Genomic DNA, 23,182 nt, shown 5'->3' with positions numbered 1-23,182 from the left:
TTACCGTGTGTTGGCTGAGATCTGTCTATTACCGTGGTGTTGGCTGAGATCTGTCTATTACCGTGGTGTTGGCTGAGATCTGTCTGTTACCATGGTGTTGGCTGAGATCTGTCAGTTACCGTGGTGTTGGCTGAGATCTGTCCGTTACCATGGTGTTGGAAGCTGTGATCACCGGTTTCTATGGCGACAGAGAATCCTGAGCTGCAATTGGACAGATTTTGGTGTGTAATGAAGAATCCTTTTGGAGACACTTAAGTGAAAGTTTATCTTACACAATGTAGCTCTTTGGGAGGTGGTCAAATCAGCCCCCGATAGCTGCAGAATGTAAAATTTGTAAATTTTAATTTTTTTTGTTACTTGCCTCCAACTTTCCAAATCTCCATAGTCTGTTCAAATTGTTTGAGGATTTCCTTCTTATTTCAAGTAGAAAGAACTGGGTATCTAAATTTCAGCAGAGCATGTTTCTCTCACCTTATGTTATACCTGCAAAGTAATGATAACATTTTATGATTTGAATTTGGTAGACTTCACAAAAGGCTTTTATTGAGTTCAAATTGCACATGGCTGCAGAATGTGTGTGCTATATGTGAATGTTGCCTCGAACCTTTCAAATTTTCATAGCTGTTTGGATTAAAATGGAGTGTGTTCAAAATGTTAAATGAGGATTTTCTGATTATTTCAACTAGAAAGAAGTCGGTATCTGATGTAAAGCAGATCAAGTTGACCCTAACACGTCAGGTTGCAGCTCATTTGTCCATTTTTTCCCTTCTACATTTGTACCTCACCTAAAATATTACAGCGCAAAGTTATGATGTTGACATTTATGATTTTGAATTTTGATTTTCGAAAAGCCTGTACAGTCAAACCTGTATTAGGGGCCACCTCTACAGAGGGGCCACCTGTCCATAGTGGCCAAATTTGTCCGGTCTTTTCAGTGGCCGCTATAGACAGGTTTGACTGTACTTCAGTGTGCAAATTGCACGTGGCTTCAAAATATTTTCACTATGTGATGAGATTTGTAAAATTGCCTTCTTTCCCTTCAGAACTTGCCTCAAACACTTCCTAATTTCCATCACATAATTTGGATAAAGATGGAGTGTGTTCAAAATGTTTGAGGATTTCCTTCTTGTTTCAAGTAGGAACAACACAGCAAGTTGACCCACACACCTCAGGGTCGGAGCTCAATTGTCCATGTTTTTTTCTCGAAGCTCTCACATATAAAATGTTACGGGGTATCTCTTGCAAAGTAATGATAACATTATGATTTGATTTTGGCTTTATTTATTTGAGTGGTGCAAATTGCACGTTGCTGCAGAAAAAATGTATATGATGAAACTTTCAATTGTTTTACAAAAAAAAAATTTCTAACTTCTGGATTTCCTTAAAGCTTGTATTTCAAATAGAAAGAAGTGAGTGTCTGACTTTAAGCAGATCAACTAGACCTGCACACCTCAGTTCACAGCTCATGTTTTTGTCCCTCCTTGTCTTACCTGAATGTTACTGCTGCAGCTGGTTGTTGCCTGCAGCAACCTTTAGTGAATTTGGACTTTCAAAAGCCTCAAATTTTCAAAAGACTTGCAAATTGTATGTGGCTTCTGTATGACTGTGTGTACTGTATGATGAAATTTGTAGAGAAAATCTGATGTTTTGTAAATGTACTGTAATGGCATAGTTTTGGCCGCTTCTGAATACCTCATTTAGACATTATAGTTTTTTCTTTGGTCCTTCCCACATCAAATTTGTGCATGAGCCATTGCCCATCATCGTTTCTGTAGCCCTGGCTCACACAACTTTTGTGCAATCACTGCAACAAGGGGCCAGTCCACTAACAGTGGTCTGTGTGACTTCAACTCCCATAGTCTGCATGCCCAAATTCTGAGAAAGCAGCATGCACTAATGATTTTTCTCAGCTGTTGAGTGAACTCATAGACCTACAGACCAGAGGCACTCTCCACTTAATCTTTCCACTTATTATAATGTTCACCAAGATTTGTACTTTTTCATTACTTGTTTTCATAATTTGCATACTTTTTAGAAGAATTTCAGTTTCTCCTGATTGACTAATTTAACTTTAGAGGCACTGAAATGTACACAAAGATTCAGGCTGAGCCTTTCTCATTTGATTTAATTCTCTTATTCCATCAATTTTTATTGAAATTACAGACAACAAATGAAACATTATCTTGCCCAAATTAGCACGAGTTCTAAAGACTGATCCTCCTTTAATGAAATGTGCTTGACCAAATTATTGTAACAGTTATAAAATTTAATCCAATAAAGTCCTTCCATTCATATAATATACGTCTAGTAATAATCTCAGAATTCTCCATTGAAAGGCCACTGTGGATGGTCATCACACCTGAAATGACAGAAGAAAACAGACTTTTAGCTACTTGTAAAGTGCTTTTGAGTGTTTTCTTTTTACCACATAAGAAAGGATGCATTGAAAGATAATCTATGTGCCGGCCCAGTGTATTTTTATGTTATCTGAGTGTTTCTCATTGTTTGGGAGCCCATGTTTGGGTTGATATTTTCAAAAGTTTGATGTGATGATTTTTTTGGAGGACAGGATTTCCTTGCTACAAGAAAAATATGAATTGAAAGTTGTCATAATAGATTGTTAAGCTGGTTCATGCCAGTAGATATTTATGACTTGTAAAGTTGGTTCAGGCCAGTGGATTTTTTAGTTACATTTAAGTTAAATTGTCACTCATTGTTTGGGAGCCCATGTTGAAAGAGACATTTTCAAAAGATACCCGTTTCAACGAGGAAATTTTCCATTGAATTTTCCATTGGCCTGCTTTAAACAAGTATTGTTTTTTTCAGAATAAAAGGATTTAACTGCTACAAGTAAAGATGCTTTTTTCAGAATAAAAGGATTTAATTGCTTCAAGTAATGATGCATTGAAATATTTCCTTGCTGCAAGTAAAAAATTATGCATTGAAAGTTGTCATTTAGTTTGTAAAGTTGTTATGTCATTCATTGTTTGGCTCGCCAATGTTGTTATAAGATTTGGAAAATCTGAACCTTTTAGAGGACAGAAATTTGCTTGTTGAGACAGGAAAACAATCATCCTGTGTTGGAAGAACAGGTCTTAGAGATTAGAAGCCTGATAAGACAAATGGCTGAAGCTCCATTGGGACTACCGACTTAAACATTCAAAATGAAATGAACTTATATAACTTACATCCCAAACTTGACAATCCTGGCATCTTTGTTCAGTCCTGAGATCGTTTCCATGTCTTCTGTGCTCAGCTCAAAGTCAAAGATCTGGAAAACAGCAACAGTTACAGTGTCATTAAATGGGGAAATCTGTATATATTCCATGTTTAAGGCCACACCAATTTAATTTCTTGGTTCACGGATTTTTTCATAAAAAATATGGAGTGAGAGGGCGAAATGAAAATTAAAAGTAAAAATTGTAAAATGGTTGGGGTAAAGGTAACGGCTAATCCAAAACATAAAGGAAAAAAGTTTTAAGCTTGAAAAAAGTACAAAAACACTATTATTGTACAGTAACAGCACCTGTACCCACACTTTAAGGAGCTTATAATATAAAGGCCAATTTGCTACACCAGAGAGTTGGTGAATGATTTCATTAATGGTGAAAAATTGCTGAGTGGTAATTTTTATTTTTATTTTTTTTTTCCAAAAAATAGGAGCGAGCGAATCCGTGAACCAAGAAATTAAATTGGTGTGGCCTAAATGCAAAATTTTTGTTTATATTTTGTGGTTCTTTCACAATGTTATAGGCTATTTACTCATATATCTTACAAAACATAGATCAAAACTTTCATGTATATAAACAGTAACTGTTACAGATTTGTTCCCAATAACTTGCTTCCTGCTGAAATAACCTTTTGCACCAAATTTGTATTTGTTGTCATGTAAGGCAGACAATGAACCAGATGCATTTGGTGGAATGCATGGGTATGGTTTTGCATAATAGTAAGCATCTTTTTGACAAATCAGGGACATCGTTGAATGTCTGCCTAATACAAACATGAAAAATGGACTCGAGATACTGGGTTTTTTTTTTGTGTGTGTGTCTAGTTTTTGTGTGTTTGTGTCTGTCTGTCTAGTCTCTGTGTGTGTGTCTGTCCGTGTCTGTCACAGATTTATGTGTATCCACATTGCGTTTCCCTCAGACTCTTTATTTCTTATAAGACAGGGACAGACCTCTTTATTTTTGGTAAGACAGTGACCAAAAATTTTTCTACATTTTCGGATTTAGAGAAGTGCTCTACATCTAACACTAATTCACCTTTATTCATTGGGTAACCTATATCCGTTGCATTTAAATGCAGGGTACGTAGGCACATCAAGTCGACAGGTAATAGTTTTAAACTGCAATATCCTGATAATAGTGCAATTTGAAACTAACGTCCGTCGACGTGATATCCCCAAATACCCTGTTTTTAAAAACAACGGATATACATGTAGGTAACACAACGGATAAAGGTGAACTAGCGTTACATAGTGATAATGTCATTTGAACATTTTCCAAAAATACATTTTCTCCAAGCATTCAGAAGTAATTCAGGTTATTAGGAGATATGTCCAGAAATATGTGATAACCCCACTTTCTTACATGTACCTGAGAGTTTTCCAGGATCCTTGCAGGTGTGGCGCTCTTTGGGACGACGACCACGCCCCTCTGTACCTGCCACCTGAGGCACACCTGTGGGAGATGGAACACCTGGTTAGGCGCTGAGTGCTAAGCAGAGAAAGCAGCATGGACCATTTTGTAGGTATATATATGACGAGAGATGGGATCGAACAAAGTATTTGGTATATGGGTGGTCCAAGGACATTTCTGCAAATTCCAAACTTCCAAAGCATTAAAATGTTCTATTTCAATGTATTTGGTATGACCTGGGCACAGTTTAAACCCCGACCATATCTAAATTCAACACAATCGTTCGCTTGCATCAATAATATAACAGTACAGTAACTATAGACCTACATAATACAACACTATTGAAGTTGGCATTCAAAGGGTGAAGGGACTTTCTTGCATGCCACAAAAATTTTTACAGCAGATTGACCAAAAAGTCATGATTTTTCATATTTGATCAGACATTGTTCCACCAGTAAAAAATTGAAAAATAAAATTTATTACTCAAACTGCTACAGAAGAACTCAAGTTTTACCTGTGCTGGAGTTTTCTTGTGCTTTTCTGCAATTGAAATCACCTTCGGATCCTTGAGGGGACTGACACCATGTAGGCTCTCCTCCCTGGAAGAGAAAGCTTACTGTGAGTCTGAATTGAACTCCAGGTCTGGACCTGAACCTGGACCTAATTATTGTATGTGAACTTGTGAATGGGCAATACCCAAAACAATGGACCAGGTCCATTTTGCTACAAAGGAAATTCTACATTTTGATGGTTCAGGTCAGGAGTAACTACTGATGTGTTTTAAAATACTATCTTCAATCATGCAAACAACACCAATTGCCTCTGTTAACCAAGTTTTGCTGTCAGGCTACTTAGAAACTTGACAGTCAGGCTCTCCTCTACTTAAGTCTTTGCACACTTATCATATTAAATACACATTGTGTTTCCTTGTTCCAACACATCTTTAACACAAAGAAATTTGATGCAGTTATATGAGCATTAATAATGGTTGTATGACTTCCTTGCCACAACAGAACATGAACACAAAAAAATAGATACCGGCAAAATCAATATACTACCCGTGCAACCAGCACGCCCGGATGATGATGATGATGATGATACGTAGTTTGGCTATTTAACTGTTTAAGAACTGATCAGTCATATAGCAGTCAATTGCTGATATTTGATTGTTGTATAAAAGAAAAATATGATTTCTACAGTACCCAGGTCTGCCAAGCGGGCTGAAAGCCGTGATGACGACATTGTTGTCAGCAGCACATTTTAGAAGCTTGCTGCACACCAGGTAGGGGTGAGACTCCACCTGGAGAATTGAAATGACTATATTAGAAAGCAACACCTCCAAGCAATTTTGCTGCTAGTATTTTTCTCTATTTGGGGTGCATACAATGTATTTTGATTCATTTTTTATGTATTCACCAATCTAAAATGGGAAAATTTAAATAACTGTATTACACAGTCACCCCTTGTCCACTGATTTTGGATGCATTTTGCACCAGGTAGATTAAAATTTAATGTTTCTTCTCTTAAATCCCTGCGTAATTTTGCATGAATAAAAAGAGCTTGTTTACAATGTCCTTGTTTATATTTGTGAACATGCTTGCTTTTCCTGCTGTGGCATTAGGTGATCTGCCAGTTCTGTACTTCAGTTCTTCCTGCACAACATTAATTACATAGAACTTTTGCTGAAGCAAGTACTGCGTTTCTTTGTGGGGCAGCAGTACAGTATGTGACTTACAGTATACCGTAATGCATTTAAGTCAGCTGGGATTTAATTTCGCGGTTGCGGGAAAATGGACTTTTCGCGGTGGTTTTAATTTCGCCGTAGCACCATGCACTGTAGTCTCTTACTGTTATGGAAAAATTTTCGCGGTGGTTTTAAATTCGCGGTGAAGCGGCCGTCGCGAAAACCGCGAACATTAATCCACCGCGAACATTTCTGCATTTACAGTATGGCACAGCACAGGGAGCTCACAGCCAAAGCAAACACTCCATTCCAGCTACCACGAAATTAAATCCCTGCGAACTTAAATGCAGTACACAAACCAGAGGCAGGAAACCATCATGGCATGAGGTGACCTCTTCCCATTCAATGATTCATCCCAGTTAGTAGTGTGCATAGTCCAGTGGTTAGCGGCCCTGCCTCTGGAACTAGAAGTCGTGAGTTCGATTCCGGCTTTGTCGATCACCCGACATGCATGCTACTGGAAAGGGTTGCGTCCTTACGACGCATCCTCCTACGCACGGTCCCAACGGCTAGCTGACTGCTCAGCCTATTGGGCCCTGCTATCCCAGGCCCTACCCGCAGGTATAGGGCTTTTTGCTGTCAAAAGCTGTCAGGGCGGCCAGTTTGTGGCAATCATCCAATCATGTGACGGCTTACATAGCACCATCCTCCTACGCCCGATTCCCAACGGCTGACTGCCCATATAAGGGTAAGCTCATTAATATCCCAACGGCTGACTGCCCATATAAGGGTAAACTCATTAATATGTATAAGCAGGGCGGCGAGTTTGTGGCAACAATCATAATACCTGGGGGTAGGGCCTGGGATAGCAGGGCCCAATAGGCTGAGCAGTCAGCTAGCCGTTGGGACTGTGCGTAGGAGGATGTTACGACGGGACGTTAAGACGTAGTTCACTGTTCATTGTGCTTGTTGAAAAGAGCTACTGGAATTTTCCCGGTATAATGAACCTGTAAATACTGTACCTAGCATTTGTCTTCTCTGTCACGACCAGTGGAAGACTAGCTCTTCAGTGAGATAAAACTGGATCAAGATCACGTTCCTTTCCTTAAGTTTCCTTTCCTAGCAACTTTAGTAACACTAAGCCGAAGCAGCTTTTAAATTTTGTAAAAAGTGTATCGAAGAAAATTAACTGCATGGGTGTGGGTGGGTGGTTGTTTGGCTCTGGGGGTTGCAACAGTGTGGTTTATGCGCCACCAAAAGGGTCTGAAAGTGGTTTGCGGTGTTAGGTTTGTGAACTGACGGCACTGGTTCGGCACAGGCTCGAATAATAGGAGCCAGGCTTTATACTTGCCCCTTGTGTTTCAGGGTTAACATAAGTTTAAGTTAAACAATTAAGTGTGATACATTCTCAAGTACTGTAGAAGCCAGCTATAATTGCACAACGGATTAAAGCAAACTTCTGTTAACTGCAAGGAACCCCCAAATCCCAAACTGATGTGGTCCAGCTAGATAACTTCGCATTATTGCACCAACCAGATAATTGCACAAAATTCACTGGCAAATGGGTCGTGCAATTAAGCGGCTTCTACTGTACTTTCAAAAGCTACATTGATGCTATAAATTATTGATCACATTAATAGTAAAATCTATAGTTCCTATTGGCTGAGAGGATTCTTACACTTACTTGATTGACAGCTGGTTTGATCCTCCCATTGGTCAGATTGTTCAAATCAAATTGAAGTGACCTTATAAGGTAAAATTCTGGGAGGAGCTTACTTGATTGACAGCTGGTTTGATCCTCCCATTGGTCAGATTGTTCAAATAACATTGAAGTGACCTTATAAGGTAAAATTCTGGGAGGAGCTTACTTGATTGACAGCTGGTTTGATCCTCCCATTGGTCAGATTGTTCAAATCAAATTGAAGTGACCTTATAAGGTAAAATCTGGGAGGAGCGTACTTGATTGACAGCTGGTTTGATCCTCCCATTGGACAGGACCTCCTCCATCTGTGAGATGTTGAAGTTGGACACACCGATGGCCTTCACCAGTCCTGCATCCACCAGCTTCTCCATGGCCTGAAAAAAGATGAAAAAATTAAATATGATAACTGATAGGGAAAAATAACTTGTTTTTGCTGATGTGTTCTTATTTCTTCATTTTCTTCTTCAGTACTTACACAGTAGTAGCTGTTCAATATGAACAATGACAGGGTATTTTCGAGGTGACCTGATTTGGAGGATAGGGGTAACCAAGGAGGTTGAACAAGGGGCTTATAATTCAGCCTCCTTGGGGTAACAGTTAAGTTCAGTTCAGTCATCCATATCAGTTGACATATGCTGTTTAAGTTGATGTGTAAGGTGTAGTTTCTAAAATATGCATTATGTCTAAAAACTTTTTGGCGAATCTTATTACCTGGATGTCTAACCTACATCGACGTGTGTGTATGTCGACTGAGAATATCATTGATCATTTTCTTAGGATAACATTAAGAATATATTGCAAAATGCATCAGTAAATAAGGCAAACCCCACCCACAAGAAAATTTCCCTCCCCTCGAATCTTACTGACCTCATTAACATAATTTATGCTATTTTCAAAAACAGACAAAGATTTAGGTAGATACTGGCAATTCTGAAAACCTAACATATTTTCATTTGCTTAAACCTTCAAATAACAATGTACGCTAGCATTTCCACCAATGTTAAGTAAATCTTATGGTTTTTAAAACCTAATAGTAGTGAAAGACCATACAGAGTATATGATACATTTTGGCATCAATAACGATGCTGACCTAGACAGTTTTATTACGTCATTTCCGGAGTTAATCCATTAATTCTAATTGTTTTTGGACGCCCATGATTGACGCTTTCGATACATGGGTGGATTTATACACAAAGGAAGTTGTCTGAGTCTCGCGGTAGGCCAAGGAATTGTTGTCGTGGATGTTATAAAGAGTCAACAGATAATGGCTACCCACTGCGCTCATAAAATGCCCCCGTCAGCGCACACTCATGGCCCTATCAAGAAACATGTTGAGATTGAGAATAATTATAGACATATTGTCTTGTTACGGTATCATCCTGTTCTGGTCATTTTCTAAGAGCCTTTTTTGTCCTCTAATATAGGCTAAAGGGTCTGCCTGCTTTTTTCCGTAAGACATACACAGCCTATTTTGATTTCCTCCTACTAGGGAAAACCATCTTATCTACGTAATTCGTAGCGAGGCGACCAAATTTAGCATAATTGCCTTCCCTGATTAAGCGAAATACGTAGGGGGTTCTTCTGAATTCAGCGTAAATCATTGTCAGGACCCCCCATGCAGACCCAGCTAACCCTTATAAGGCTAGAGCAAGGCTGTTCTGCAGAATGCATTCAGTAAGCTTAATCTCCCGATCATTGTGGTACAGACCTTATTAACATAATCTTTGCTATTTTTTAAGACTAGACACAATTTGTAAGTAACTGCTGACAATTCTGAAAACCTAACATAGTTGATGTGCTTTATTTTTTTACATAATACTTATAAGCAGGATTTTCCACCAATGTTTGGTAATAATCTTCCAGTTTTAACAGCCTGTATTGTAGTGGAAGACCATAAAGTGTATATGATGCATTTTGACATCAACCATGATGCTTGCATGATCAACTTTCTACACTATCCTGGCGGATTTTGGTTCAACATCTAATCTTCTAATTTTTTGACACCCATTGGCGCCTTGAATGGCTGCCTTTCAATGGGTGGATCTAAACACAAAAGGAAGTTGTCTTTTGATCAATCTAGCCTCAAACAGGCTCCACAGGATACTGTAAATGCAGAAATGTTCGTGGTGGATTAATGTTTGCAGTTTTCACTGTGACCACTTCACAGCGAACTTAAATCCACCGCAAACATTTTTCTCTTATGGTATTAGACTGCAGTCTATGCATGGTGTTACCGCGTAATTAAAACCACCGGGAAAAGTCCTTTTTCCCGCTACCGCGAAATTAAATCCCCGCAAACTTAAATGCATTTACAGTACTTTGGCCTGAGGCAAAAAAGACCAAATTGAATCTATATTCTCTGCAACAGCTAATTTTTCGTTCCTATAGATGTGCTGTAGCAACTAATATTCAAGTCTGTCATTAATGATGCGTACTGGCCTTACCGAGAAACATTTTGAGATTTAGAATTAGAAAAATATATTGTCTTGTTCCATCCTTTCTAAGAGGATTCTTATCCTCTAATACAGGCTAGAGCAAGTCTGTTGAAAAGAATGCATCAGTACTATACTAAAGTAAGCCTAACCACATCCACTAACTCAAATATCAATCCCTGATGATTTTGGTATAGACCTTATTAGCATGATTTATGATATCTTTAAGACCAGAGAAATTGTAAGTAAATGCTGAGAATTCTGAAAACCTAACATAGTTGATGTGCTTTATTTTTTACAGTACACTTGTAAGCAGGAAGTGACACCAATGATTCGGGTAAATCTTACAGTTTTAACAACCTGTATTGTAGTGGAAGACCATGTGACGCATTTTGGCATCAATCATAATGCTAGCGTGATCAACTTTTACGATACAGAACCTTCTTGAATTTGGTTTTTTCGTATTTTTTGGACACCCATTCAGCGGCCTTTGGCGCTTTTCAGCGGCCTTGGCGCTTTCAATAAATGGGTGAATTTACACACAAAGGAAGTTGTACAGTTAAGGTCTCATTGATGTATTACTCCGCGAGTGGGTACCCTAAAATAGATCCGAGCCAAAAACTAAACGGCTGTATAGACGCATGTTTTTAGCGGTGAGAAATTCCCTTTTAGCCAGCGGAACTGATATCAAAAGTTAGATTGGTGAAAGCTTGTTTGTAATTGAAGAAATTAGCAGGTAAAGCTTTGCAGCCGCGCGCTAGGTCGGAGGTACACAGTCCTGGGTTCTGAGTGGTGCGGTTGTACACTAGCAGCAAAAAAGTGCCTTTTGTGGGGATTAACTAATCGCAGTTTGTAATTGCTATAAAAAAAAGAACCTAGTACGTATAGTTGACGTTGGCAATTTTTCCCACGATATAGGGTAAATGTGCTCAACATAGAATGAAAAATCTGCTAAAATTTCACTTAGCTTCATTATGAACGCGGCTATGTAAACCAAGAATTATAACGTAGAAGTCTATGGAAAAAGAAACTCATCAATAAGACACTATTAAAGCTAAGGGCACAACCCGCCGTACATGCAAATACGTGCTGTCTACGTGCCAAAACGTGGGCAATCTTTTGGGATCCGTAAGTGGTAAGTACCGCCTCCGTACGAACTCGTAGGAAATCCGACGGATTTTGGAGCACACAGACACGCCGTAGAACTTTACAATGTACGTGCAGGCAGGCAAAACTTTGTGTGCCATCGGGCTGCGGATTCGCCCCCCGCACGTGCCAGTACAGCCTGAACGTTTTCAGAAATACATGGCCGATGTGGCCTCCCAAAAAACGGACGGACAAATTGCATGTATGGCGGGTTGTGCCCTTAGCTTAAGCAAACATACTCTCTTTTCATCAGTCTATCCTCTAACAGGCTTTTTGTAGACCTTATTAACATAATTTATGCCATTTTTAAGACTAGACAAATTGTAAGTAAATACTGAGAATTCTGAAGACCTTACGTAGTTTGTGTACTGAAACATTCACATAACACTTGCAGTAAGGCAGTTTCGCTTGTGTTTTGTAATTTTTAAGATTTCTTTACAGGTTGTGTTGTGGTGAAAACCAAAGAGAATATGTGATGCACATTGGACGGATTCAAGATGCTAGCTACCATTATTTTCACCAAACCGTACATCATTCCCTATAATTACTAATTCGAATTATTTTTGGAAACCCATGATTGGCGCTTTCAATACATGGGTTGAATCAAACATGAAAGAATGTTTCTACCATGTATGATGTACTCGCAATGGACAGTTGATTATTATCATAACAAAAGACTTAACAAATACTAGTGTTGGCTATATCTAGACTAGGGGTGGGTACCGGTACAGAACATTCAGGTCCAAAGGATCAGGTCAGGACCTGAACCTGGACCTGATTCAGTATGACTCATACCAATGGTCCATTTCACTACAAAGAAATCTGTTTGGTGGAGTATTAGACTTACACTAGCATTTTAAAATCCTACAATGCTAACTGCACCTGTACGATTGGCTGTAAAACTTGGTAGAAATTACTATAAACTCTACTCTACTTCACTACTTGTTATTTTCTTCAACCTGCAAGCGCCAAAACGTGTGAATGTCTGATACGATAATTTGTTAATTTTCTAATAGGTCCAACATTCGGTCCACCTTATCTTTTCAGGTCTGGCTTTTCTGGACCGGTCCAATAAGAAAAAACGGTTTTGTACCGGTACGCTGTACCGATACCCAGTCTAATCTAAACAAGTTGGCTTTGACCAAGGACATTTTATATCTAATGTGGGTTGAAAAAGACCGGTTAAAAGGTTCCAAAATGGAAGGAACATGTTATATTCTGCCCTGCCCAATCCTTTTGGTAAAGGGCCTCATTATCATAATTTATGCCATTTCCTTATAAAGCTCAAAATTTAAGTTAATGTAAGAATTCTGAGTAATTCACATACATAAAACCTTTTATTTCATTTGTAATAAGCAATGTAGTCAGCAACAAATATATGCTTTGTAGATATTTTTGTGAATAGCCAAGAAAATTCTTGAAGAAACCGCAAAATGTACCCTACACTTCTTGTATTTAATTATGAGGAATGCCAACAACAAGCATTTAATGAAGCTAATCCCCATACTGGGGGGTCATTATGATCCGATTTAATCAAATTTTTGAACACCCATGTTGGCGCTTCAACATGGGTAGAAATAAACAAAAAGCATGTTTATTGGTAAAGTGATTAAACACAAGAGTAGAACCACTCTTAGAAAGGCCTACTTAGTACTGTAAATGCAGAAACTTTTGCAGTGGTTTAATTAATGTTCACGATTTTTGCGGTAGCTGCTTCACCGCGAACTTAAAACCACTGTGAACATTTTTCCTTTACAAACTTAAAACCACCGCGAAAAGTCCTTTTTCCCACTACAGCAAAATTAAATCCCCACAAACTTAAATGCATTTACAGTACTAAATGTCCAAATAACAGTCTTTGGATCAGAGGGAACACGTATGGTCTATATAAGCTTTCCCATTTTGATCAAAATTTGTTCAGTTCTGCAGTTTAGTAAGGACGGATTTCACTTGTTGGGTCATTATAAGTCATAGATTGTATTGATATTCAATATATGGGTCTTAACTTGTATATGTGTGACCCCAGGGCTTAAAAACGGATATGGGTGCCAGGCCTATGCATCACAATAAATGTGATGTATGGCAACTTTAGCTTTAGTAGGTCTTGACAAGACCTGAAAACGATTTGGGGCCCCCTAGCAGCTTGTTATGGTACTGAAATGGAACTTCCAGGTTTGGATATGATTGTTGCGAGGTAGAGAGCTCTTGAAGGTGGTACTGCAACTTATATTAAGAGTCACATACATGGTACAGACAGGCCAAGGTAGTCTTTTGCCTCCCTGACCAAAGTCAGGTACCCATTGTTACACCTGGGTGAAGTGAGGAAGGTCGTGTAAAGTGCCTTTCCTAAGGGCACAACATCGAACTCAGGACCTATAAATTCTAAGTCAAACACTCTTAAGCCATGAGTAAGTGGTACAAGTTTGGATCCCCTAGTTTATTTAATGTAATAGAGAACAGTCTTACCTTCCATGTGTCCATGAAGGGAACATCAGGAGTAGCCAGTACTGCTCGGCCATTCTCGTCTTTAGGATAGTACACATCCCCTCTCTGTGAACAAGGAAAGTGTGTAGATTGACTAGACTAGACAGGTGGCTGCTATAGACTACTAGTATTTACTGATGTCCATGGGAAAAATTTCAAGGGACTGACAAAAAGTGACCACAGCTTATAGCCAGGGATCGATGTGCAAAGGTGGCCGCTGATACAGATTAAGATTTTACCAGTTATATATATATTAAGATAAGATTGTATAAGAAACTTAAATCTGAGTACAGAATGGAGAGTTACCTATACCACTCAGATTTTGAGCTAAGATCCGCTTTATGTAAAATGAGGATAAGTGCTCATTCATTAGAAATAGAGAGAGAGAGGCAGGTACAAAAAACTGTCCGTTGACGAGAGAACGTGTAATCATTGTTCAGGGAAAGCAGTGGAAGATGAACTACATTTCATTTGTCAATGTTCACATTACAGTTACGAAAGAAACAAACTTTTCCTTAAAATCAGTAAAACTTACCCAAGCTTTTATCACCTTACCGACCAACAAAAATCAATCTTCTTACTTAAGTCGTCCAACTCCTTTATATATGAAAATGTTGGACAATTCATCTTCCACTGCTTACGGAAAAGAAGTCAAACCCATCATATAGCTTAGGTAGAAATAGATTTAGTTTAGACGTTATTCCCTTTTGATTTATCTATGAATATCATTTCCCTTCTTTGTTAATTATGTTTATGTATACCACTACTACTTTACTTTGTATGCAATTAGCCCTCGGGCATGAATTTGCATTAAAGATTATTTATTTATTTATATATAGATGGTGGGTTAATTATTCCATTGACACAACTGTCCACCAGCTTCTATCAGTTTTGACTGTAACGTTACAGAGATATAGCATAGATATAGATGTTGATTTATTTTGATTAACTTAGACAAGACAGAATGCAAACCTACCGTCCATGCTACAGGGAAGTGCATGAGGTACAGGTCCAAATAGTCTAGTCCCAGGTCGGTTAGGCTCCTCTGACAGGCAGGCAGGACGTCATCGGGGTGGTGCCTCGTGTTCCACAACTGAAACGGGAGAGACAGAAATTTGATTCAAAGTAGGACAGCAAGTCCATAAGTGATGTTAGGTTGCGTAATCAATCCTTTTTCATGTACATGTAGGCATGCGCTTTCTGAAGAAAATAAAAAAAAATAAGCTACGATGGCTTTTTTGTCACTGACAGTATTAAATCATGCTATCTAAAGAGACAGTAACTGTAAATGTTATAGAGAAGGAAAGAAAGATACCGTATATTCTCGAATAAAGTACGCACTTTTTGAACTTTTCAAAATTGAAAAGGTGCTACAAGTTGTTGCCAAAGTTGGGGTGCGTACTTTATTTGAGGTAACTGCACAGAGAAATGGTAAAAAAAGCCTAAAATAAAGCAAGGTGGAGCCACACTTCTAGTAATGTTTCAAAACATGCACATTGTTGTTGTCTTGTAGTTGTCTAAACATGAAACAAAGAAATTGTCTAAACATGATTTACATAAGATTGGCATTTGCATACAATCCTTTTGAGTTAGTGACTTTGATTACAATGTACAACTGGTTTTTCCTGATTTCTTCTACCAGTTCTCAGTGATTTTTATAATTTGCAGTAGGCAAATCACAAGTTCATAGAGATAATGACAGTGTAAATGCAGGTTATTTCATGCAAAATAACCTGGGGAAAACATCATAAATTTGAATTTATCCAGTTAAAGGTCTGTTCAAAATTGGTGGAGAAGGGGTGCGTACTTTATTTGAGTTTTTCCATTTTACCTTTCAGTCCCAAAGATCTGTCTAAGACTTGTCCAAAATCAGGGGTGCATACTTTAATTGGGGTGCGTACTTTATTCGAGAATATACGGTAATACCACCAATAAATACAGTATCTGTAGGAGAGAGATGAGGAAAGGAAAGAAATCACGCCACTAAGATTAATAATAGTTGGGCATAGCTAGTTGGTGAAAAGTAGTATAAAGAGAGATACAAATAAGGAAGGAAAATGATCACGCCACCCATGTTCAACTTGGTTTATGTTGTATTTAGTTAGACTAACACCCCTATGTTACGTTGGTTCCGTCCGATAGTCAGTCCGACCACCGACTCCTACTGTACGCCATGTTGGAATAAAGCTCCTCAAGTTAGCTGCACTTGTGTCGCCCGTGAGTCGCTCCCTTTAGCGGCCCTTGTACCTAAGGCCTAGGAAAAAAAATGTTGTGTTTCCTGTTTCCCTACCTACCCTAAAAAAACCTGCCGACCCTAGACTTTTTTTTGGGGTGGGCAGTGGAGTCACATAGCTTCCAGTTAGAATATTTATTTGGCCTGCTTCCTATTGAAGTAAAACACTGCTTGTCCCATCTAATGAAGGATAAATGTATCTATCATGCACAAAATTGAAGTTTGACATTGAAAGACAAGTGTCATCATACATTTCAGTTTACTTTGTTCAACTGTATTGTAAATATGTATCACTAGAATTTTGGCCAGCCTAAAAAAAAATACAAGAAAAAAAAAGATAATCCCTACCTACCGACCCTAATTTTTTCAGGACTGAAACAGGAAACACAACATTTTTTTTCCTAGGCCTAACTGGTGCATATACATGTACATTGCAGTACGGCGCAAGTTTTCTACCAACCCTTCTGTTTTCATCTTTAATTCTTAACCACCAGCTACATTTTTATCCTATATAAAATATAGCTTGAAATACATTCATGTGGTATAAATAAAAAAATATATCAAACACAAATATGCATTAAGTGTAGATTACTGTAATTTTTTGGTCAAGACTTGAAGGAGTTCCCCACCCCTTCCTCCCTACATCTGCTTGGACATTACAGTGAATGAGGCGTTGACGAATCTGCTGCTAACCTTACTGGTGATGAAGATATCCTTCCTCTCCACCACAGAGCCGACCTTCTCCCGTAGTGCCCGTCCGACCGCCTGCTCTTCCGCGTAGGATTCAGCATTGTCGATGTGACGGTACCCCGTATCTATGGCAACCTTCACAGCTTCGTAGATAGGCTCGGTGGAAGTCTGCAAATTAGAGAATAAGTCATCATATATTATCTTTATTGTATTATATTGTATTGCATAACTGGTGGAAGACGAAATACATTTTATTTCTAACTGGGGTAGCCTTGTATGCTTTAGTCCACTCCCAGCTACTATTACTGGGGGGCAGGCGGCTTGGAGTGTAACAGTGGGGCTTAAGTGCCACCAACTGACCAATCTAATGAGAATAGACCTTTTAGCTTTGCGGTTAGTGCATTGGGATCCCGAGCAGGCCGACAGGGTTCTGCATGGGTTCTAATCCCGAGATATGCGCCCTTTGTGTTTCAGGAGCACAATTTAGTTGGGAAAATTTCTGAACTATCGCAGCCGCACCAAAACATAAATTTCTACAGTAGTGCGAGGGTCTGCATGGTGGGGGTGGAGGGAGGTCTTACAGGCTACACTACTGAGGTGTCGCCAAAAATTAGACATAATTATAACACCGAAACAGTCTACAAAATGTTACAAACCTGCCATGTTCCGACCGATCCCGGCCCTGTTCCTAGCCCCAGCAGAGGCATCTGTGCCCCGGTTCGGAGTGTGGCTGCTGGCAGGGCCATGTTGGGGGCGTGGCGAGATATGTACCTGAACAACTGTCAACAAAAACAACACAATAAAGCTTCGGATAGCAGCGAAGAAGCATACACAATCTGCACAAAGTATGGTCTAGTATCTGTGACTACCTAGGACGGTGCTATTCAAGATGAACAGTGCCTTGTTGGAACACAGCAAGCTATAAGCTTAACGTTAACGTTAGACGTTAGCTACGACTCTGCACATGGGCCAGCGTTACATAAATGTAAACAAACGATAGAAGAATATTACATTTGTGAGCCTAGTCATGCCAAATTCGGCGACGGTTGGTTGTTGCAGTGCCCTTCCAGTTCTCAGAAAAGTGTAGACGAGCTAGCTAAAGGAATTGTACGTCCAGTTACGCAAGAAAGAACAGAGTAATACATGCAGCAGTCTGCAAAACTACCTACCAGTGTCCCAAATGAAATGCTTACAAAAGACAACGAGGTAGAAGCGACACCTAGCGATCGCTATCCACATAGCAGCAATAAGCAAACACGGTTGGAGACTCAACTTGTAAAACACCTGAATCTACGTAGATATGGCGTGTTTTTGAGTCGAAGTTTGAGTTCATTACAACTTCTAGCTAATATTTTATAAGCTATTCTCACTTGACAATGCATGTGTACACTATGTGCTTTTTTAAAAATTTATGTTCCAAGTTTGAGTTTAACGGTCCCTTAGATCATTGGCCAATTGTGGTTTAAAGTGGTTATAATTAATGGTCTACTAACTTAATTCCGTTGTCAACAGTTCCAAAAGATTTTAATTGTATTGTTCTTTTGCCAGTACAAATATACGGATACACAGTGCAATGTATGGTGTATGAAATAAATGCCGTGCGCAATAGTAGTAATAATAGTTCAAGTCTTAAGTTCAATACCCTCTATTAAAGGCTCTAACTGTATCTGATATGCTTGAATGTTTGTTGTCGTTTGTACTCCTATTTCACCCGTGGCTTTGTTCTAGTTTCAAAAGAGACCATGGCGTTCAAAAGAAAGACCGCAAACTCAATATACCTTGTGCCATCTTAAGTCCACTCGTGTATCTAAACCGTGGACGTAGCCAACGACAACAAGGCAACCGCGGCAACACCCGCTGGCCAAAACAGGTACGTTAACAGTTACTAGGTACGTTAACGTTCACTTGTTACATCGACAGAAAAACATAGAGCAATTTCCATGCTCTTCTAGTAAACTACATGCTACGACTTTTTACGAAACGCGCATGTGTACCATGTTGTATATACATGCCTTTGTATGTATCGTCATGAGGTTTTGTTTACCGTTATAATAGTAACTATAGCTATCTATATAGATAGTAGTACAATGTAAGACATATTTGTTAACTATAAAGTTATTTGCTCGAAAATATATGACTGGACAAGAGTACATGATGTAGTACCTGTTTTCTTTAGCAGGATCTGTAAGTCAAATCCACTTGACTCGACTGTCTGCCAGAACAGGTTCAGTCCGGGGTCATAGTTGATGTCACACTCCAACACCACCGCTCCACCCTCATTGCCATAGACATTGGCACCTAGGGGGGTATAATAACAAGTTAGACTAATGAAGCTCCCTAAGTATGAGAGGAATATATGCCAGGGATGTTTGGCCGATTATATAGATTTTCATTGGTCGGTGAATGGAAAATGTGACTTATTTCATATATTGACTAAAAATCCAAGCAAGGGATCATCCTCTTCTGTCGACTTCTACTATCCATCTACATGTAAGTTGTCCATACCTCTGTAGGAAGAACTGAGGTGGAGGCTATAGGCATTAACTAGCAAATTCTACTAGTAAACTCTACTAGTAACAATGATAAGTTTCGAACAGATGTCTTTGAGATATCTAAGTCTAGGTGGTCCATGCTGGTAGGAGATACACAGGTTGTACTTACCAGCTCTGAGTAAAGATCTGGCGTGTTACGCCATGAGGTGTGTGACAAAAAGGAAAGAAACAAAGAAACAAACGAAATCGTGATCAATGCTACATAGGCACAATATATCGGTACAACAATACAGGGTCTTCAAGCTCAATTTCCTACAGCACTGTCACACTGACTGTGATCAGATAAATAGATAAATAAATACTAGTAAATGAACAATACACTGAATAAACAAATGAACAAAGAGATGTTAACTCCCTGCCCATGGTTGGTGCTAAGTACACTAACACAGTAATGTATGCATCATGTACAGATGCCTATGATGGACACATGTAAATGCCAGCTTTAGGGTTGTAGTTTATGCTACATGGAACGTTATCTGATACAAAGCTAACATAAGTTTATTGTAAATTATTGCCAATGAGGGCTTATAAGTGAATTCTGTGAGCGAAAACAACAACAATGAACTGTTACAATATCTAACAGTAAGCAATGTTGACAAGGATCATAGATTATTGTAGCATAATTGCACTTAAGACTTAATTTTATTATTTGCATATCATCAAGTTACCATATATATATATATAATCTGACCCTCATATTATCATATTGATAAAATTGTCAACAATGTTTTATTAATATCAATTAAGAGATGCATATCTCTCATGTTCGAATACCTGGATATATTAGCATGCATCCTCCCTTATTTTCACACAAGTGACATACCTGGAAATATAGATGTACTTTTCAACAGAAAATCTGTACCAGTGACATCGCCCCCCCCCCCTCTCATTAAGAACCAACAAATTATCAAAGCAAAACATCACGTACCCTGGAGACCATGTATTCCAAGACTGACGAACACCAGCACGAAGCCAAGGATGTCCACAGAATTCATGTTGAACACGGCCCAAACTGGAAACTAGAGTTTCTACCTGGCCGGACTGGGTATCAGGACAACTCGGCACCTGGGCGACTGGCCGGACTGGACGAACTCTAGACGGTCTAGATCTGTTCTACTGTTGTTGTGTGTACGAATTTAACAGTCCACTAGCTGTCAACTTGCCCTTGTTGTTTCCTGCTCATGCATTCCTCTAGATCTGTTGTTTGATCTCTGGTATCCGTCAATGCTTGTCGGAAGTTGAGCTCCAGCTAGCTACCTTGCTAGTTGTCATCTGGTCATCATACAAAATTATCTAGAAGTTGGGAGAAGACCGGTCACATGTGCTGGAAATCCCCTCCCCTAGGCCCCTCCCCACGTTTGTTGTTGTCGTCTGTTTACGCGCGTTTCACGGAATTTTTAGCCTCGCTGCGACGTGACAAAGCTCATGTGCACGTCAGATGACGTCAGGCAAGTATACCGAAGTCACGGGGATAATCAGGTGAACACAACTCGTGACGAGAGCCACACCTTCCGCAAAACTATGAGAAAACAGGCGTTGTCAAACGCCGGGTTGGTATATATTTCCGGTGGGGGAAAACCCAGCACATGTTCGCGTGACGCAATCATAGTGTCGTACCCAGGTCTTGAAGTTGTACCTCACCAATTTCGGATTCTCGAGTGATTTGAAAGCAAAACTAAGTACAAGATACAAATTTCGTTATATCTATACTGTACAAGTTCTGAGGTAAAACAAAATAAGAATTCCGCTAGAAGATAAAAAAAGAAGAGCACTCAGGCAGTCCTGAGAACGAGAGTCATGCCAGCCATTGGGACGGGACTAAAACGCACGTGATCACATAATTTAGGCGCGGCACCCGGGAAAATCGGATCTTCAGTGATTTCTTCTGCGAATTTCAGAGCCATAGTAACCCATTAGAGGCAAGATTATCATCATGGCGGTCACCGAACGCGTTGTGATGGTGTTGGTGCTAGTTTGGGGGACACAGATGCAATATGGTAACGTTTTCCATACAATCATGTTCACACATGTGTTCTACCCCCCTCCCCACATTTTTTTCTGTCTGGATTTTTCTCAGCTATTTAATATGTCACTTTGCCATATTTTCCATGTATTTATGTTCTCCCCAGTCTGTCCCTATCCATTTTTTTTCAGTCTTTATGTATGGATCCTAAATAGGTGGGGGTCTTAGCGTTTTCACGGTGAGGAGATTTTAAAAATGCAGGGTGACATGTTGGGATATATTAAAAATAGAATTCATCCATGTGGGGACTTGGTTCTTTTGTTTTAAAAAGGAGGTTTTAACACTTTGTATTTCATTTCTGTGGTCGTGAATTGGGCAGGATCTGGTCGCAAAACCGGAATTTCCAGACCGATTCACGACTTTATCCTTGAGTGTATGATAACATCGGGTGTATTTTGCAGCCAGTAGGTACCCTCAAAACCTCCTGGTGATTAAAAAGTCCTAATTTAGTAGGTTTTTTTTCTACGACTTCACCACAACTACATTCACAGACAACCATGATTCTTTTGACCTGTACAAGACTTGTACCTAAATTTTCAGTACTGGTACCCACCCCTAGTCATGTATGCACTTGCTTGTTCTCCATCTGTTGATGCTGAAAGTGTATTCTTGTTGATTGAACAACACTGTAACAGCAGGTCTTGTCTGTCCACAAGGTGTTGCAGTTACCACTAAAAGACTGGTCGTCCAAGAAGGTCAATCTGTGGAGTTTCCATGTGATCTACGGTACTACACAGGGAGGGATTTTTACTGGGTCAGGGTGAGACCTGATGTGACAGTAATCTTGAAAAGAACTGCAGGTAAGTTTCCCTCACAATTTTTGGAATGAACATACTGTTAACTTCAATATATGTAATACATGGTAATGATCATGGATCAAACTTTTTCTGCGACAATCTCATTTCCTCCAAGCTTTCTTGTTGCTGAAATCCCTACTTTTATCTCTCGATTAGAGTCAATTCCACATTACCAAGTGGATGTTTAAAAAATTTCTTCCTTTCTGTTCTAACGTTTACTAAACATTTGTAACAATTTGAGATAAGTAACTGTTTACTTACAGTTTAGAACTATTTGTAACATGTGTACTGTACTACATTACTACATGGTTGTTTACTTGCTTGTTACAGATTCTCCACTTGATGAGTTTATATTGAGAAACCAGTACAGGAATCGTACTGACATAAGACTGAAAGGCCCAAATGGTACAACACTCCAGATGGTGGTAAGAAGGGAGGATGAGGCCACCAATGGTGTTTACATCGAGTGCCAGCAGCCACAAAGCTTGCAAGAGGACAAGAGAAAAACTCGATATGAGCTTGTTGTGACATGTAAGTATCATGTTGAACATTCTGTACTGCATCTTCCATTTATTAGCATTGTATTCAATGCTAACCATGATTGTGTTATTGTTTATGCCCTCGGGCATGATTTTGCAAATAAAACATATGTTATTGACATGACCTTACACTTACAGTTACAGACACAACATCAGTGATTTTTTTGTACACATGTATAAAAGTCATGTATTCAAAGTGTTAACGTTTGGTCATTAAGATTTGATGCAGACTGCAGTACAAGTTCTTTGTGGTGTTGTAT

General features: G+C 39.1%; 2 protein-coding genes across 4 annotated transcripts in view; one reads left to right on the top strand and one right to left on the bottom strand.

Annotated features, from left to right (window-relative positions):
• Positions 1 to 2,118: 2,118 nt before the first annotated feature.
• Positions 2,119 to 19,309, bottom strand: LOC118404184 (aldo-keto reductase family 1 member A1-A-like). Of its 3 annotated transcripts, none has more exons than XM_035803207.1 (11): positions 19,175 to 19,309; positions 17,668 to 17,790; positions 17,015 to 17,179; positions 15,065 to 15,181; positions 14,071 to 14,154; positions 8,284 to 8,400; positions 5,843 to 5,940; positions 5,155 to 5,239; positions 4,599 to 4,682; positions 3,189 to 3,271; positions 2,119 to 2,359 (listed from the first exon to the last, which is right to left on the bottom strand). In XM_035803207.1, the coding sequence occupies exons 2-11, from the start codon at positions 17,755 to 17,757 to the stop codon at positions 2,317 to 2,319; spliced, it is 966 nt and encodes a 321-aa protein (XP_035659100.1). In that variant the 5' UTR covers positions 17,758 to 17,790; positions 19,175 to 19,309; the 3' UTR covers positions 2,119 to 2,316. The 3 variants fall into 3 exon arrangements, with proteins under 3 accessions (XP_035659100.1, XP_035659101.1, XP_035659099.1); XM_035803208.1 differs by lacking the exon at positions 19,175 to 19,309 and adding an exon at positions 18,181 to 18,254; XM_035803206.1 differs by lacking the exon at positions 19,175 to 19,309 and adding an exon at positions 18,023 to 18,181.
• A 2,044-nt stretch (positions 19,310 to 21,353) lies between these two features.
• LOC118404320 (nephrin-like) overlaps positions 21,354 to 23,182 on the top strand; it is a 7,873-nt gene continuing 6,044 nt past the window's right edge. The window contains exons 1-3 of the mRNA XM_035803388.1: positions 21,354 to 21,560; positions 22,243 to 22,386; positions 22,714 to 22,914. Of these exons, the coding sequence (XP_035659281.1) occupies positions 21,497 to 21,560; positions 22,243 to 22,386; positions 22,714 to 22,914 (409 nt within the window). The 5' untranslated portion in view covers positions 21,354 to 21,496. The remainder of the gene's footprint in view (positions 21,561 to 22,242; positions 22,387 to 22,713; positions 22,915 to 23,182) is intronic.

Source organism: Branchiostoma floridae, chromosome 17 (genome assembly GCF_000003815.2).
Source record: "Branchiostoma floridae strain S238N-H82 chromosome 17, Bfl_VNyyK, whole genome shotgun sequence".
Taxonomy (NCBI): domain Eukaryota; kingdom Metazoa; phylum Chordata; class Leptocardii; order Amphioxiformes; family Branchiostomatidae; genus Branchiostoma; species Branchiostoma floridae.
This window is presented reverse-complemented; position numbering and strand designations above follow the sequence as displayed.

Bases quoted from the DNA above. Each gene is read 5' to 3' on its own strand.
- LOC118404184 (XM_035803206.1), bottom strand. The intron at 14,155-15,064 runs GTAGGTTTGCAT...CCTTGTTCACAG, and splicing joins ACTTCCCTGTAGCATGGACG to AGAGGGGATGTGTACTATCC. The intron at 3,272-4,598 runs GTACATGTAAGA...GCTGTTTTCCAG, and splicing joins GGATCCTGGAAAACTCTCAG to ATCTTTGACTTTGAGCTGAG.